This window comes from Archocentrus centrarchus, chromosome 9 (genome assembly GCF_007364275.1).
Source record: "Archocentrus centrarchus isolate MPI-CPG fArcCen1 chromosome 9, fArcCen1, whole genome shotgun sequence".
Classification (NCBI taxonomy): domain Eukaryota; kingdom Metazoa; phylum Chordata; class Actinopteri; order Cichliformes; family Cichlidae; genus Archocentrus; species Archocentrus centrarchus.
Window position 1 is genome coordinate 24,447,354 of NC_044354.1, and position 17,971 is coordinate 24,465,324.

At 42.0% G+C, this 17,971-nt stretch overlaps 1 protein-coding gene across 2 annotated transcripts in view; it reads left to right on the top strand.

Annotated features, from left to right (window-relative positions):
- Positions 1-17,971, top strand: part of zdhhc8b (zDHHC palmitoyltransferase 8b) — a 66,768-nt gene extending 48,797 nt beyond the window's left edge. The window contains exons 2-12 of one of the 2 annotated variants that reach the window (XM_030738254.1): positions 3,629-3,750; positions 7,154-7,311; positions 8,237-8,409; positions 8,591-8,693; positions 8,995-9,086; positions 9,988-10,120; positions 12,781-12,886; positions 14,129-14,235; positions 14,352-15,061; positions 15,095-15,418; positions 15,994-17,971. In XM_030738254.1, coding sequence (XP_030594114.1) covers positions 3,629-3,750; positions 7,154-7,311; positions 8,237-8,409; positions 8,591-8,693; positions 8,995-9,086; positions 9,988-10,120; positions 12,781-12,886; positions 14,129-14,235; positions 14,352-15,061; positions 15,095-15,418; positions 15,994-16,126 — 2,161 coding nt within the window. In that variant the 3' untranslated portion in view covers positions 16,127-17,971. Of the gene's footprint in view, positions 1-3,628; positions 3,751-7,153; positions 7,312-8,236; positions 8,410-8,590; positions 8,694-8,994; positions 9,087-9,987; positions 10,121-12,780; positions 12,887-14,128; positions 14,236-14,351; positions 15,419-15,993 lie in introns of both variants that reach the window. The other variant, XM_030738253.1, reaches the window with a different exon arrangement.

The window sequence follows — 17,971 nt, forward strand, 5'->3', positions numbered from 1 at the left end:
TACTACTAATAGAAATGATTTAAAATGTTTGCCGTGAAAACGCCCATTGATCTGACTAAGGTCAGTCAGGAGAGAGAGCAAGCTACTCTGCCAGCATGGGAGCAAGCTGTGGGTTATTTCTTTCTAATCCTGTGCTTTTATCTCCCCTCTCATCCTCATCTCAGTCATGAGATGAAATATGATTTCCATTTTCTTTTCTCCCTGGCGTGGAAGTTGTCTCTACACCTCTGTAATGTATTCAGCTGCATGCAAGCTGTTATTTTAAATGCTGACTGGCTGGATGCTCTCCAGCTCCTGTTTGCAGTAATTTTAATTATCAAAAAGATTCCAGGACTTTCTTCCATTTTGGACTTTAAGCTGCGATGCAGGCAAACTCATTACTTTACTGCACTTTTTGGCAGCAAAAGCCCTTTCAGCTTAAGCAATGGGGGTCCAAACATTTTGGCATTTTTATTTATGTATTTATTTGCCTCAATTGAAGTATCATGGTTACACTTAGCATGAACAGTGGTTACAAACAGGGCTGATAAGCACCCTGTTGTTATTTGTTACTCCTACGCAATTAAACATTGTCTGTGTGCTTAATTAGACTTTCTTTCAGTCACATTTTCCTCCCACACTGTCACGCTCCTAAAATGGTTCCTGTCAACTGCACTCCCCCCACCCCCTCAATCCGACTTGGCTGTATCACACTGCGGGCAAAAATACACGATCCCTTGACAGTCAAATAAATTGAGATTTCTGGAGACTGTGGCGCTGCACGCCATTTCTTTTTTTTTTTTTTAAACACTTGTACCTGTTGTACTTGTTGCCAAAGTGGCGATGACACAGCATAGTGCTGCTCACTGCAGTCTGCTGAGTAAATGCCAATTCCACTGAAATGTACTTTGATGTTATTTCTTGTGAAGGAAAATATGCGCTGTATGTGTACAGAGAATAAGCAGGAACAAAACTAAAATCACAACAAAATGTAGTTGGAGATTGTTTTGTCAGTTTTAGCCAGCTGGTTTTCTTAGATTACACACAAGTTGGTAGAAAAATCTCTACTCCGTGTATCGTCTTCTTCTATGTCCCATTTTATGTTTTGCTTCCAAGCCAGCCAGGCTTTCTAGTAATTTTCATGGTGGTCTTAAGGAATAGTTCTCCACAATTTCTGAAGGACTTTAAAGTTTTTCTTTGGACATGGGCTGCTTTTTCACTCATTTTCAGTCCAGTTCTTGTACCTGACTGTTTTCAGAGAAATGTTGTGATTTTGTTTTGTTTCTTAAGTCACTTAACACTGACCTATTAATCATTCAAGCGTAAAAAGGCACCTGACTCAAGGGATGAACGAGTGTTGTGTCTACACATAACAGACAACACAACGTAGAACCCATGTTAAACTGTGTTTTTTAGGCACTTTGTTACTAGCAGCCTGTTGCAAAAATATCATTTGTTCCCATTTCTTTGGCTGAATTTATGAAAAATCTCTGAAACAACACCATTTGACAGGAATAAAATATTTATTCCATTATTATATGGTCTTTACCTTACAATATAAAGCATCTTGAGGACACAGTGTAGGCTGTGTCACAAAACAAAAGAAAGCCAACAACCAAATAAGCACTTTGAATGTCCTTTAAAAAACATGGAGAACTATTCCTGAAGAATAAAGGTGGTCATACCAGATACTGACTCTCAGGCTCGTTATATCTGTAGAAAACTCTGGTTTTGCCTTTTATGCTGCATTTCCATGTATGTTTGCACATGTCTCAATAAACTGCTGCACCTATTTCCTATTTTACAAGTGTAAAGTTAATCTACCACTGAAAACAGCCCCCCCCCCCACCCCCACCCCCCAAAAAACCCAAGATTTTTTTTCCTTATAAATTAAGTGACCAGCTGTTTTAGGACATTATGTAATGCTTTGTAAATAATACCTTAATTACTGTGAAGGCAAGCTTTAAAACTTAAACTAAGAGATCTAGTTCTAGACTAGAGTTACCAGTAATATGTTGCAATGATGAGGTCATATCAACCCAATACGAGCTCTAACAAAGCTGAAGAGAACTGGGTGTGTAAGAGGCCATCTCGTCCCTGTTAGCGCTTCTCTATTCTCTGTCTTTTGTACAGCCATGGCTCTTAATAATTCAGCGAAGCAAAAACAGGCTACTAGAATGGGGAAAGGAGATATGGATTGAAGCTGATCTCGGGGCACGAATACAGGAAATTGAGTTTTTGACGTCAGAATAAGCTGGAGAGGCATGTGTGGAGGTTTAAGTGTTTGTATCTGATAGGCGCGCCAAGTGGGTGTGAGTGTATTAGTCATTATGTCAGGATAGAGAGAGAGGGAGAGGGTCTGTCTTTGAAACTCCCCCTTCCCTCCCCTGTGAGATATTTCATTAATTCATGAATTCTCTGTGAGTTTCAGACCTGCAGGGTCTCAGCGGTATGTTCAACTGTAGGTGTTAACACATCTTCATTCTGATGGTGTGTCATCTCCAGAGAGACCGCTGGCTTGAATGATGACACTCTAGGACGAACACAGTGTCTTGACATTTAAGTCCAGGTGACTGAGCGGAGCTGTGAGTGTTATTCAGGTGTCTCCACACTTGAATGTTTCACAGCCCTCGCTGAGCTATAACTCGCAGGCAGTGAAGAAGGTCCGTCCGATGTGAAATGTTGGTGGAATTTAAAGGAGATCCCCCCTCGTGGTAACCTCAGTGACTGCCCTGAGAGGTTTCCATTGAGGTGGTTTGCCTAATTTTCCAGCACAGTAGAGAATCAAATCAGATGTATGTAAAGTCAGATACCCTACAGCTAGGTTGATCTACACGTCAAAAGGAGGCTTTTAATATTAAAAGCCTCCTTTTGATCTGAAATAAGAGCAAGCTCATCCAGGTTTGGTAAGAATCATTTTAGCCATGCTAGTGGTGGCTTTTGGGAATTAAATGGCTGGGCTGTGAGGCCTGAATATTTCTAGCTGATGCATTTATTGGCTAGCAGATCCCAATGCAAACAACATCAAGTGTAAAGTTCATTGTGGATGAATAAGGCACCAGTTGTTCTTCCAAAAACTCTTGATTAAACAGTAGCTGCTATTAAAGAGGCCAGAGGTTTGTTCTCTTTCTTATCCGAGGTACTCAGCGCTCCACTAACCTTTATATGAATTCATGTCTAATAGAAGATTTCAATCAGGTTGTTTTTGTCATCTTTGAGTGCTTGGCAACAAATTGGTTGATGTGGGGGGGAAAAAGCTGTACAGGATACCGCTTCCACTAATGTAAGTGAATCAGCCCAACTTACGTAACTGTGAAGTGGTTCATGGAGCGGAGCGTCCACAGAGAAACAAATCAACAGCGATTCTTTTTCAGGGTTTTTACTCCACAGATGAATTCCTCCCAACCTCCAAACATAAAGATGCCAAGGCTGAAAAAAACCCTGAGCTTTATGGGAAACTCAATCTATTTGCATGAAACACTTAAAAACAACTAGCATTTTAACTTCGCTGTTGCTTTTCACATGGTTACTGTTGAGACGGGAACAGAAACACACACTCAATGAAAATGGGAAGCTGTTTAAATGTTTCTAAGTGCTGCTCGACAGATGGAAAGAATCCTTATCTGTTTGTCTTCATGTGTGTCTCTAGGTGCCCCTGGTTGACTAAAGTAATCTCACCCGCTGTGCCTCTCTACAATGGCCTGGTCTTCCTCTTCGTCTTGGCCAACTTCAGCATGGCAACCTTCATGGACCCCGGTGTTTACCCCAGAGGTTTGTACACATCCTAAGAAAAATCTTATTACAATATTTATCTGCCATCTAAAACATTAGTGTCTGTCATAATACATGTACACATAAATGTAAGTACCACATGTAAGTAATGGTTCATCCCTAAGTCCCCCATGTAGAAGGTACTTTTTTTTTTTTTTATAGCACCACATTAATCAGAGAACCACCCTACAGCGTTTCATTACCCTATTATCTGCCTCTTAAAGTCTACAAGCTTCACATGAGGTGCACTGGTGGCAGTTATACAAGCCTTCGTACTGCAAGGTGTATTAGGTATCTGTCAGCTGTTCAGCCTGTCAAACAAGCTGCACTGACCTCTGCTCCTGATGCAGGCAGACTCCCGAGTCTCAGCCACGCTGGGCGTCGATGAATTTGCATGTTAATGATAAGGACCTGTCTTTAGAGAGAGCCATTTCTGCTCATAAAGGGGAAATAATTATTAGGTTGTATATGGTGCCAGTTACCCACCTCCCTAGACTGTGAATGTAGTCTCCTGTGGCAGCTGTCCTGTTATGTTTTATAGACCAGTGACAGATGAGGAGTTTTTCTGAGCCCTTGATGTTATATTTCTAAGCCAAATAATGATCAAGATTGTAAAAGTTAAGTGTAGATTGAGAATTTTTCCTTTCAGGTCATTGACAGCACCGCTATTTCTTATAATTTCCTTTTTTCTTTTTTTTTCTTTTTCTTTTTTGAGAAAGCTGCTAATTGAGGTGATAGACAAAAAAGGATGACTGTGACTAATAAGGCTATGCAGTTATGAGCAAATATTTTTAGAAAGCCTTTCAGTTTTTACAATTCAGAGCAATTTTCCAAATGCTGTGTAATTTGTGTAACTCATTGGCAGTTTGTGAGAAAGGTTCTCTGATGCTTAAAATGTTTTTGGCATTGTGCAGGATCTCAGGAATCTTAGAAAAGCCCCATTTTACCATTGAATGTGTGTTTTTCTGTCAGTAGCAAACTGCACCGTGATTTTTGTGTCATAATGCAGTGAAGTTTATTGATTTATTGCTGTACTTAAATCAACACACGTTTTTCACCAGTGTGGTAAAAAGATCCAAAAGTAAAACTTCTATATCTACAAACTGTGTAATGACAAATGCAAGCTTAACATTAGCCACTTGCTACTGTTAGCAAACGTAATGTAAATACCACTTTAGACAGTTTGTTAACAGTAGCTCACATTAGCCATGATAGGCTCACCTGTCAGCACAAAGTTTAAAACTCTAGAAAAATTACTGGCTGTTTGAAAAGGTTCCATATTCTGGCTAACAAATTTAACTTTACATGTAAAAGGAAGAATTTCTTTCGCTAGTTATATGAAGCATATACTTCTATTGCCCCTCCCCACCCAGTAAAATAATAAAATAATGAAAACAAACTGCAAGATATGGCAGTTCATTGTGCTGTTCTCAATAATATACACTAGATGGACAAAGGTACTTGGACACCTGCATTTTACACCTACAGCAGCTGCTGTACGAGGTATTGCCCAACATTTTTGTCTGTATAGGGTAGCTTTATGTTACCACAGGCAATGACAGCAGTAAATATTTAAAATGAACATATGTTTCAAGTGCTCATTTAATCACTCAAAGGGCGTGATTTCATGCCCAATAATAACCAAATGTTACTGAACAAAATTAGTGAAATGTTTCTCCCTCAGTCTGTTTAATTTGCCAGCCTCGTGTATTGTAAATATGCACAGTTCACCCATTTGTGAAGGATACACACATGCATTGATGGTGCAGTGGAAAATAAAGTGACTCATAATTCGAGAGCAAACTGACCATTACAAGCCAGAACACGATGATGTTCCACATGACCTCCAAACAGGCAGTCATTCAACCAGAGCAAGTTTTCAGAGCTAATGAAATCTATGCAAAAATGATGGCAGTTAACTTTAAAAAAAAAAAAAAAAAAATCAGACTGTAAATACATACCCACAATCAGCTGCAACAATAAACCTCCTTAAACAGTTCTTACCTTGGAAGCCAGGACACAGAATCTCAGGGAGTGTTTGCTGTGTATGGCTGGTACTCAGCACTGGCAGTGGACATTTTGGGTCATGTCAGTTGAGGGTTGGGGCATCTGTGGATCGGGCGTTGGAGGATACGCAATAGGATTGGGATCTGGGCTGCCACCTTGTACTCTTTGTTGTGTTTCTCGAGGCCAATCCTAAAAGCTCTGGGGTGGCTGGGGTCATGGGAAGGCCACTGGCCTGTGTTGTTACCTTGAGGAAAGGGGTTGCGTCTGGTCTGCAGCAATATTTAGGTGGGTGAATCCCAAGACCCAAAGTTTCCCAACAGAACACTGTAATTTATTTATATATATATATATTATAAATAAATAAATATATAAATATGTTTTAGGTCAAACTTCATTTTTCCCCCTGAGTTTCATGCAAAAACTAAATCCAGCAGAAGTGAGTTTGATATTGGTGATATAGATTTAATGAAACAGACCAATGCTTTGTTCACCAAACAAGCTTTCATGGAGCATTTGCAGAAAAGAAGCTGTCAGAGGAGATGCAGGCGTAGCTGCTGTTTGTGTCTGCTGGTTTGGCAGGCGGTTTTGCTTTAAAATCTATTTGAATCGACTTGAGAGCCATAATAGCAGAGCAATCTCCCACTATGGAACTGTTTATTTCTGTGTTCTACCTTCTGCTTCTCTCTTGTTTTCTTTCTTTCTGCATGCGTGTACTCAGCTACCCGGGTCAGTTATTGCTGTACTGTGAAATTATTTTCTGAAGTTGGAGCTTCACGCAGATCGATTAAATGTGGTTCTTTTGATCAAACGAAACACATTTTACTTTCTACTACAGCTTAGCTGCAGGTGTTGTGTTCTTTTTTGTTTTCCCGCATGGACAATAAAGGATACTTTGAGTGTAGCATTAAACAATACAGTATGTGCCATTACCGGCAGCATGTGACTAGTAGGTACACTTCAACCAACAGCAGAGCCAGACACTGGAAAAGCCACTTGTACTCTCATATTACAGTTTGGAAAATATGGGTTTAATTATCTTTTCATGTCAGATAAAGCAACCCACTAACTCTACGAGGGTTTGAGGTCTAACTCCCATTTTTCAAAAAAAATTAATAATTTCAAGAACTTTTGAACTTGTGTGAAATAAAAGAAAGCAGTTTCTGTTCTACATGAGTCACGGAATTAATCAGCTCAAAGCAGATCGAACAGGTCACGTTTACACAGATGTTCATTTCTCTCTGCACACAGCTAACTGTGGGGTGGGCTTCTTTAAGGTGCTTCCCTGTTGTCCCTGTCAAATGGAATCATAAATTACACCCGCTCCTCTTTCTCTGCGCTTATTTGTAACGTCTTTCTCACCCATATGAATATGTGTCTTTGGGTGCGCGCCCCACAGCGGACGAGGACGAGGATAAGGAGGATGATTTCCGCGCACCGCTCTACAAGAACGTGGAGATCAAGGGCATTCAGGTCCGGATGAAGTGGTGCGCCACCTGTCACTTCTACAGGCCGCCTCGCTGCTCGCACTGCAGTGTCTGTGACAACTGTGTGGAGGTGCGTGAGCGTGAATACAGAAGCATAAACTGCAGAGAGTGTGTGGGTTCAGCGCATATGAAATCTAAATATGCATCAAGGTCAATCTGAAGTTGTCCAGTTGGCGTGTTCAGACATGACTGATATGAAAAATAATGCAGTGTGTTTGCATGTGTAGTGTGTTGCATATGTAGATATTTTGCCAAGAAATTAAAACGGGAAGCAGCATTTCTTATTATCTGTGTTTTTGGCAAGTACAAATGTTGTCATTAAAGATTATAATTACTGGAATAAATATAAGCTTTTGGCAGCTTTAAGCATAAAATACTGTTATTAGTATTACCTTTCAATACCACACATTGGTTTTACACTAAGTAATACTCGCACAAAGGCATAAAAATACACAGACATCAGACATTAATGCACAGGATGTACAATTAAACAGGTTGTATTGCTGCACGTGTTTTCTTCTAGAAACACCGATTCTGTGAGAAAATGTTTTACTACAAACTTTATGTTCTCAGTCTCTTGTATCAAGTCTTTTTTTAAACACAGCATGATGGTAATTTAGTAAATTATGGTCCCAGTTACAGTAAAACAAAAAGTGAAGCAGTCTCTACACGGCGTGTCCTTGATTTCTCAGTCGCATGCGCCCTTTGCTCATGATGTCTAGTTTAAAAAAATGATGGCCACAGCAACATGCTGAACAGTTTCCTTTGGCACAAACAAATGGGTAATGTGGCCGCATCTATCTTTTTTTTTTACAATTTATTTAGTGAGTTATGCCTGGAAAAATAAGCGAGTGCTGAGTTTTAGCATTTGAACCCATCTCTCTCTGAACCAACTGCACCACTGTGACTTATTTCCAAACTGCATCTCCTGATTTGGTTTAAAAAGGTCCATAATTTAAAAAAAAAAAATAAAAAAACTTCCCTCCCTTCCTCAGGACTTTGACCATCACTGTCCCTGGGTGAACAACTGTATTGGACGGAGAAACTACCGCTACTTCTTCCTCTTCCTGCTGTCGCTGAGTGCTCACATGGTGGGAGTTTTCTGTTTTGGCCTTATCTTTGTCCTTGACCACAGAGAGAGGCTGGGAGCACTGCACACCACTGTGACGTATCCTTACGCTTTTGGAAATTCTGCACAAAAGCTGTGCAATAATTTATGTATTTTCTTTTAAATATGCGCTCATATCTTTAGCTTTTTTAGTAATTCTTGTAAAATTGCAATTTTCTTCACGCATTTATGACTTGCACTGTGACCTTACATTATGTTTACCCTTGACCTTTGTGCTCAGTCTGGTGGTGATGTGCATAGCAGGTCTTTTCTTTATTCCAGTCATGGGTCTCACGGGCTTTCACATGGTGCTCGTAGCTCGAGGTCGAACAACCAATGAACAGGTGAGGAGACGTCGGCGCAGAAGCTGAACATGCGTTCATTAATTAATCAGTCTTGTTAACATTGATGCACCAACTCCACATCCAATAAGAAGAAAGCAGAAACAGTTTGAACCTGTTAAAGAGAGGAAGCACATACACACATGCTACTGAACAGCACAAATATTCCCATGTGTGACACCTCATAGATATATTCTTTATGTGTGTGTGTGTGTGTGTGTGTGTGTGTGTCCATTCTGTGTATGTGGGCCGTGGCCTTGTGCTTACTTTGCTGCCAGCTCTAAACCGGCATTTTGTTCCGCAGGTGACGGGCAAGTTTCGTGGGGGAGTAAATCCTTTCACCAAGGGTTGCTGTGGCAACGTGGAGTACGTTTTATGTAGTCCCCTAGCACCCAGGTAAGATGCTTTACTATGCTGCATGTGTGCATTGTATGGGTACCTGATACATTGTAGGAACTGTCTTGTCTTCCTGGTTGTTTAATCTTTCCTAAATACATCAAGGCAATACATGTGCGTATGTATGGCAAAGCTTGCTCATGCATATGTATGTGCAGTAGCACTGTCGCCCATCAAAACCCATGGCATCCACACTGTACCAACAGTGCAGCGCCATCAAATCACTGCAGCGATAACACAGACATTTATGTGTCTATGCACATGCTCCGAGGTGGTTGCAGAGGTGTTCTGCCTGAAAGCAGCCAGCAACCCTGGGGGGGAGGCAGGTGGCTGAGAGAATTGGCTCGCACTGTAGGAACAACAGTTAATGGGAAACAGCGCAGAGCTGGTAAACCTGCTTTTTGTTCACATGAACGCAGAGCATCACTAAAAACCCCCCCATTACATCCTATTGGGACGACTCCCATCCCATAAAAATCAACAGTGTGACCACTGAGAGACAGCAACAGGTGGGGTGAAATGTTGTGTGTCTGCTGTTTAGTTGTTACACAGTCCCTGATGGGATGTGTTTTAATTTACTGAATCAGTGACTCACATGACGTTGAACGTGACTGATAGTGAATGGTCTGACAGCAAATCATTGTGTTTCCTGTTTTTTTTATAAAGGGGCTGATAACTTGAAATATGTCTAGACTGCTCAGAAAATATAGCACAATTATTTTCTCTTTAAGTTTCCGCAGTGACGGCAGGTTGAACGTGAACATGTGTGTGTGAAATGTCGCGTAAACCATATATTGGGATACTGGCCTGTCGCTATATCACTGAGAGGCTAACATGGGTTGATAACCTTCAATAGACACTAAATAACCTGTTTGTTAATGTGTTGTAAATTTCCATGAAGGTACATGCTGGACCCCAGGAAGAAGCCCCATGTCAAAATTCAGCCCCCGTTCATCAGACCTGACCTCTCAGACAGGCAAATCACCATCAAGGTGACTGACAACGGTATCCACAGCACCGTCATCAGCTCCAAGGTGAGTGGCTCACAATTACTATGGAGCTTTCCCCTGTTCTTCTATCATTTGTGGCACGGCACCTTCCCAGTCCTCATTGTAGTGTAACATTTTACACCACAGAGGCCACAGTAGCTCCGTGAATCAGATGTTAGAGCGTTTCCACTTTGCCAAAACAGGATATTATTATACACCTTAAAGACAGGTGACTTAAATAGGAAAAATTAGTTTGACACAATTGCTCCAAAAGTAGTGTCTGTGTGACCGAATTTAAAAGCAAACATGACTCCAAAAAATAACCCATATTTTAGTCATAGTAGAACATAGAAAACATGTAACAAATTTTTGAACAAAATAAGCTCTTTCTGAATTTGACGGCAGCAACGCGTCTCACAAAAGTTGATGAGATGAGATGAATGTTGTCCCACTCTCGTCTGATATGGGATTCTGTAGGATTCAACAGTCCGGGGTCTTCCTTGTCGTATTTTTCCTTTCATCATGCACAAAATGTTTTGAGGTGGTCAAAGGTCTGGACCTGCAGGCAGGTCAGTTCAGCACCCGGACTCTTCCATTGCATGTGTTGCTCTAAAGCCTGTATATACCTTTCAGCACTGATGGTGCCTTTCCAGATGTGCAAGCTGCCAGTTCCATAGTTTTTATCTTTTCATCACTGCATTTTGAATGAGCTTTGACTGAGAGAAGACGGCAGCGTTTCTGGATCTGGATGTTCACAGGCAGCTGCTTCTTTGCGTGATGGCACGATGAACTGTGTTCAGTCATTTCTCGATGTGCTCTTGAGCCCACGTGGTGATCTGTTTTTAATGCAGTGCCTGAGGGGCATCTAATGATTTTTGGTCTTGTTCCTTGCCCACAGAGATTTCTTCCGATTCTCTGAATCTTTTGATGCTATTATGTACTGTAGATGATGAGATATTTAAAGTCTTCACAGTTTTGCATTGGGGAATATTATTCTGAAATTGTTCCACGTTTTTTTTGCAGTTTTGGTGAAGCTCTGCCTGTCTTTACTTCTGAGACACTCTCCCTCTCTCTTTTTTTATACTCAGTCCATGTTACTGACCTGGTACCAATTAACATAATTAGTTGCAAAATGTTCCTCCAGCTGCTTCTTTTTAGTACCACATGCTTTTCTAGAGCTTTGTTGCCCCTGTCCCAACTTTTCTGAGACATGTTGCCACCATCAAATCCAGTAAACAGTAAGACATCTCAGTTTAAGCATCTGATATGTTTTCTATAATCTATTCTAACTAAAATTGGGGTTTATGACATTTGCAAATCATTGCATTCTGTTTTTATTTACATTTTACACAGCATCCCAACTTTTTTGGGAGTCGGGCTGCACTAAAGGTTTATACAAGCCCACATTAAGTGCATATAATTGATGTGAATCAGTCATGTTGAACTCCTGTTGTCACTAGCTTAGGAGCACTAAACAGCTGTGTGAGCACTACACTACACACTACAGGTTTTATAGGCCCTAAAGATGATTCTAGTATTCATCAATAATGTATGGAGTGAAAAGAATCCACTTAGTATTAATCCACAGAGGACAACACGCATGTTTCCAGTGAGCTCTCATCCTCCACCAGTTACTGCCCATAAACACAGAGACTGAGCAAGTTTATCACAGCAGAGCTTTTTTTTTTTTTCTTTCTTTCTTTGCACACACTGTGTAAAAAGGCATAACAACATGATTACTTTAATAGTGAGGAGACGTATGTCAGCGAATTCTCTTATTATTCTTCTTTCCCAGAATACACAGGGTTATGCAGTGGATGGCACAGTTCTCTCCACTCAATCTAAACTGCTGCGTATTGGCTGATAAATTTAGAGTCAAACGCTTGCATCAGGTTTTCAAAATATTAAAAGAATGAACTATTATATCCAACAACTCATGTTAGACTAAACAGACTTTTTTGTTTGTTTGTTTGCCTTTAAGGGGTAGTTCCAGTAGAGATAAGATACGGGAAAGAGAGCAGAGGAATGAGATGCCAGCTGGGAAGTCATCCTTGGATTGTCCTCAGACTCTAGAACATCTTTGTTCCTCATACCATTTTGAAACTTTTGAAATCAGAGTTGGCTTTCATAAATAGACCTAAACTGAGCAATTAATTGTATTGCAACTACCTCTTCTTGATGTCTGATCTAATTAAAAGATATTTGTTGTGTTTTTTTGAGGAAATTACTTTCGGATTTCTGTGCTTAGTCGGGGACCTTTCTGCAACTAGGAGTGATTAATTGGAATTTTGGGCGGGAAATAGAAATCTTTCTCTGCCTTAAAAGGGAGAGAAAATAAAATCTGTTTTTTAAGAGTTGGATGGGGAGGTATTGGAAAAAAAAATAGAAATTCTATTGATTGCTAACTGATTAAAAAGAAGCAGTTTTGCCAAACATCTGTACCCCACTTCTCATAACTGGCTTGCAGCTCAAGGCTGCATCAGCTGCTACCAGCACAACATACCTGAATCTAAGAATCTTAATCCAGCTCTGCCGTTATTTTCTTTTTCTACATCATAGCCACTAATAAGTATATATTAAACATTAGAGTAGCTGAAATGTGCAGTTTTGCCATCCCTAAAACCCTCTGTAACAGCTGTTTGCTCCTCTGTGCTGTTTCCACTCCTCTTGTGATTGGCTTTAATGTCCTGATCTCCTTCATGTAGTCCAAAAGCAGCCTTGATGGTCTAGATGACAAAGAGACCCAGCCACCGCTGCCACCCAAAGCTGATCGGTACAACCAGCTTAAAAGCCAGATGACCTCCAGTGAAGGTAAGAGCCACAGAAACACAGCCACTCGCTCTCTCTCTCTCTCTGTCTCTCTCTCTCTCTCTGTCTCTCTCGCTCTCTGTCTCTCTCTCTGTCTCTCTCTGTCTCTCTCTCTGTCTCTCTCGCTCTCTGTCTCTCTCTCTGTCTCTCTCTGTCTCTCTCTCTCTCTCTCTCTCTCTGTCTCTCTCTCTCTCTCTCTGTCTCTCTCTCTGTCTCTCTCTGTCTCTCTCTCTCTCTCTCTCACTCTCATATGTCAGTCATCATCAATCCCAGGTCTTCTTCTTGTCACAGTTGCACCAAACACCAATTCCCTGAACTTTCCCTGTAGATCACTAGTGTCTCAGTTGGGGAGCTGGCTCTAGATTAGCCTGATAAATGTTCTTCCCAGTGGCAGGTCGATGGCCTTTTTCATGCCTGGCCAGAAAATCGGCGTGATTTGCAGTGAGACGACGAGGCCTGCTCAGTGAATCAGCACCAGATTTGTGGTACAATTTCAGAGTGAAGCATGGCAATGTAAATCACCACCTTTTTTTTTCCCAGGCGAGTATGTAGTGATGGAGCTCTGCCAAATGGAGGGATGGGACAGGAATACGGTCACAACGCTAACTGAAAAATGCCTTTGAAAACCATCCATATAAATGAGAAACCTACTGTGGAGGTGGTTTTACAGCTAAGGATATTAGCCTGCATTCAGTAGTATGAAATGGTATATATTATATTGTGAAGAGCAGGTTTCCTCCTTGGATCTCCAGTGTCATGGTGCATTATGTCAGGGGCTGAAAACTTTGTGCTCTTCCACAGAGCACTACTGCTGCCTGGTGGTACTACAGGTCACTGCAGCTGGTCTAGTGTCACCTCATCTTTTAAACCAATTTTGTGTACTGATAATCTGTGGACACAAGTGTTGTTTGCATATTTCTCCAAATGATTCATGCATCACTAGCCTAGACGTAGCTACCTGCTAAAAAGCATCTTCTAATGTATTTGGGTTGTGCACTTTGCTCAGGAAGAGTGTAGTTTGTCGGTGATGGACAGTTGGCTGTTGCAGGACTCAGATGTGTTAGATATTAGTTGCAGAACTGATTCTTGCCATCTGGCTTCCCTGCCATCCCAATTAATTTTGTTCTGTAGAAACTGTGATTTTTGTGGTTTTGCAGAACTCTACAGCCTCTTAACTCTGATAATAAAATCATTGCCTTAATCTCTACTGTGTTAATACAGGTCTTTATTATTTGTGTGTTGTAGATAGTTCCCTTTCTACTAAGACCCACCCATCCACTCCAGCCATGTACAAATTTAGGCCATCCTTTGGCACCATGCCTAAAGTCCAGTACCATACTGCAGAGGAGAAGGTAACGTATCATTTTTATTATGTATTTTAAAATGAAATTAGTATTGCTATTGTGAAATTATCAACTTCACTGTAAAGCACCAAAGCAAAAGGACTCAGATGTTATTTCCCCTTCAGATTGTCATGTCTGATGACCGGAAGCCTTCAGCCATCTTGGAAGAAGGCGTCCGTGGTCATGACTACCGATCTGAGCCGAACCTGGACCTCCCCGAATATGCCAATGCTCCCCTCCACCGCACTTTCCAGTCATCTCCCCTCCAGCTGGATTCTGATCCCATCAACTCCCGCTCTCTCAGCCTGAAGCAGGGTCATGGCCGACCGGAGAAGGGCCAACTCCCAGCCCTGCAGCCCCGGACAGTCACTTCCACCCCCTACAAGAGTGTTTTCTCTCCAAATAATCTCTCCAACCGTAACGGTAGTCTATCCTATGACAGCCTGCTGAATCCCAGCATCTCCCCAGCTACTGCCAGTGAGTGCATGGCCCACCATGGTGTACCCTCTGTGGGGTTCCACTCACCCTACCTGCCCACCAAAATGTGCCACATCCGGGAACCTGATATACAGAGACAACAGGTCCCCCCTACCTACAGCCCAGTGATACCCCCTAGAGTGGTGGGCAGACACTCACCTCACCTGAGGGACAGGGATCCATCCCCGGTACGCTATGACAACCTCTCCCAGACTATCATGGCATCCATCCAGGAGCGAAAAGAGAAGGAGGAGAGGGAGAAACGGCAGATACATCGCGGGCGCTCCCAGACCCACATCTATGCCCAGGACTCTGGCGTGTTTGATGGGGGCTATGGCCTCCCCACCAATGCTGGCTACCCAGATGGGCCTCGTGGCCCCGGGTCAAGAGGCCCAACACCCCCAGCCTATGGAGGCTCCAGAGACAACCTAATGGGGGTTGGACTGGTGAGCTATGGTCAAAGAACCCCAGTGCTACGTCATGCTGGCTCTACACTGGGCCGCGCGCCTAGGACTTCATCCACCTCCCTGCACACAGATCAAAGCAGCATCAACAGCAGCCAGAGCAGGGCCACAGGCCCAGAGGGTCCCTATCGTTCCCCGGCCCACCAGCCCCATTCCCCTGCCATGCCCCGTTCCCCTTCCTATTCCCATCAGAAACTCTCCTACATCAGTGCACATGAGAGGACAGAGTCACCTCGTCTGGGGGGCTCAAGGTATGAATCCTAATGTTACCCCTGTGGTACTGCATGCATTGTGCTGAGCCAGTGGGGACTGGAGTGCATTGAATGTATTCTCACTGGAAACGCTGCTCCCTCTGCTGGACACAACCAGCAATACATGGGCATTAGGGTACTGCTAACTGAGGCACACATGTAGCAGTTGTATTGTGTATTTTGTTTGTCCAACTGTTCATTTACTCATAAGTTCTGTCTGGTGTGAAGTCGTACACATTCTGTTTTGATTTGTATGTTTGCCTTTCTAGTAAAATATAATTTTTGTATTATTTGAAAAAGATTCTGATGAATAAAATTGTGTGACTACTCATGACTTTTTCTTTTTGCATGCTTTCCACTGACTCATCTAACATTTCCAAGCCTTTCGCTTCATTAACAAGTAAACACTCAAGTAATCATCCATGTTGCTGTCTTGTTTTTGACTTTGACGTATGAAACTGGTGTCGTTCCAGACAACTGATCTGCATGTTTTCACATCCCTTATTGTTCGATCTGTGTTCAGTCTCTCTGGCTCTTCGTGTTGAATCATTTCTTGTTCTTCTCTTTCCACTCAGAGAGGCCATGAAAGTTAATGGGCAGATGGACTGCCACCCGAGTGCCCAGGGTGCCGCCCTCAGCCCCAGTCGCCACAGTAACGTCAAAAAGGTGACAGGTGTAGGAGGCACCACATATGAGATATCAGTGTGAGCAGAGACACCGCATCCAGCATGACCGACAGCGGACACTCTGCTACAAAGAGATTCTCTTCTGTTATTTTAAGAAGATAGCAGGCAGTCGGGGGCACACAGTACCCCCTGTTTTGAATTTACTGTCCAGTCAGAGGATCTCTGCTTTTTTTTGAGGGTCTGTTTAGCTATATGCCCATGTGTGTTTGTGCCAGAGGGGTGGGTTGTCAGTTGATAACGCTGAAAGCTGTACCGTACGTGTGCAGAGTGTTTGCCGTTAATATTTTGTAGTCCATCATTGTGGTCGTAAGAGTGGACCGTCCAACGAGATCATCGATGTTATTACTGTTGTCTCTCATCTGTGTTTATGAAGCGTTTGTTGTTCCAAATGTCACACACAAACTTTGCTCCAGCAAACGCTGAGAGGGGTGAACAGAAACACTACAGATCGGTTAAACACTGACTTACTGTGGACTTCTGCAAGAAGACTCTTTTTCCGAGTCAGCTGACCTCAAAAAGATAAGGTGCTTCACATTAACTTGTACTGTTCATGCCATCTCTGGCGGAGATGTGATGGAGGTTTATGTGGAGAAGTTATGTGCGAGTGCAGTAAAAAAACAACACAAGAGAAACTGAGATATTTGACAGGGAGAGATCTCTGCAGAACAGGAGTGGGTGTTCCTCAGCTGTGACATGGTTATTGGATTGAGCATAGACTGTATATAAAAGATGTGTTTAACCACAGTGACATCACCCATTGGTTTGGTTATTCCTGTTTTGAAACAGTGAGTTTAGGATTTTTTTTTTTAACCAAATTTGGAACAGGGTGCAGCTGATCCGTTAACACTAGCTTCCTTGGTTAGCAAATTGCATCTGTTATACACTGTGGCATCAACTGGATGCTAGTTTTTAGCTGGTGAAAATCAGGTTTAAAAGAGAGTGTACTTACTACAAAAACTGAACAGCTAGTGTCCAACTAGTACTTTTTAGTACAACTCAGTGCTGAAAAAGTGAGAGGTGAAACCAGAGGCAACTGAGCACCCCAATGCATGCCCTGCTTGATAGTCTAATTTATTGCAAATGGGACCATGTTTTACAAAATTAACACCATGGTATATTAAATAAAGATCGAATCTATTTACTGATACCATAAACTCATTTGGAAATATTTACTGAGGTAATAAACCGAGACATAGGGTCACTTTTCTTATAGAAGTCCATCAGTGACTTTTTTTGCCTACCCAGAATGGTTTCCCCCTGGTGGCTATTAGAAAGAATGCAGGTTTAAGGCACTTCTGCACTGGCTTCACTTACAGACTCAGAGACTACATCCATCATTAAAGTCCATGGTCAGGAGTTGAGGAACACCCACTGTTCTACAGAGCACCTAACTTTTAGTTTAGTTTAGTTTTTTGTGGTTGCATTCCAAATTGCCTGAGAAAGTCTTGCTTTAAATGAAAAAAAAACTTTTTTTTTTCTCCTAAAAATAATTTTCTCAAGTACTCACACAGCCAGACATGTGAGCAGACGTGATTATATTATGAATGTCTCCACCTCCTGCCTGTGGTGTGCAGATTTTTAGGGCTAGTAAATAACACAGCCCTGCCCCCTTACTCCCATAAAGAGGATTCAGTATGTAATCGTGGCTTGTTTGTTTTCTGAGGCGATTTCAAAATGAGTCATTACAAAAGAGCTGGGGTGAAACACTATATTGCCAAAAGTATTCGCTTGTATTCACATACATATGAACTTGAACCCGTTCTTAATCCATAGGGTTTATTATGATGTCGGCCCATCGTTTGCAACTATAACAGCTTCAGCTCTTCTGGGAAGGCTTTCCACAAGGTTTAGGAGTGTGTTTATGGGA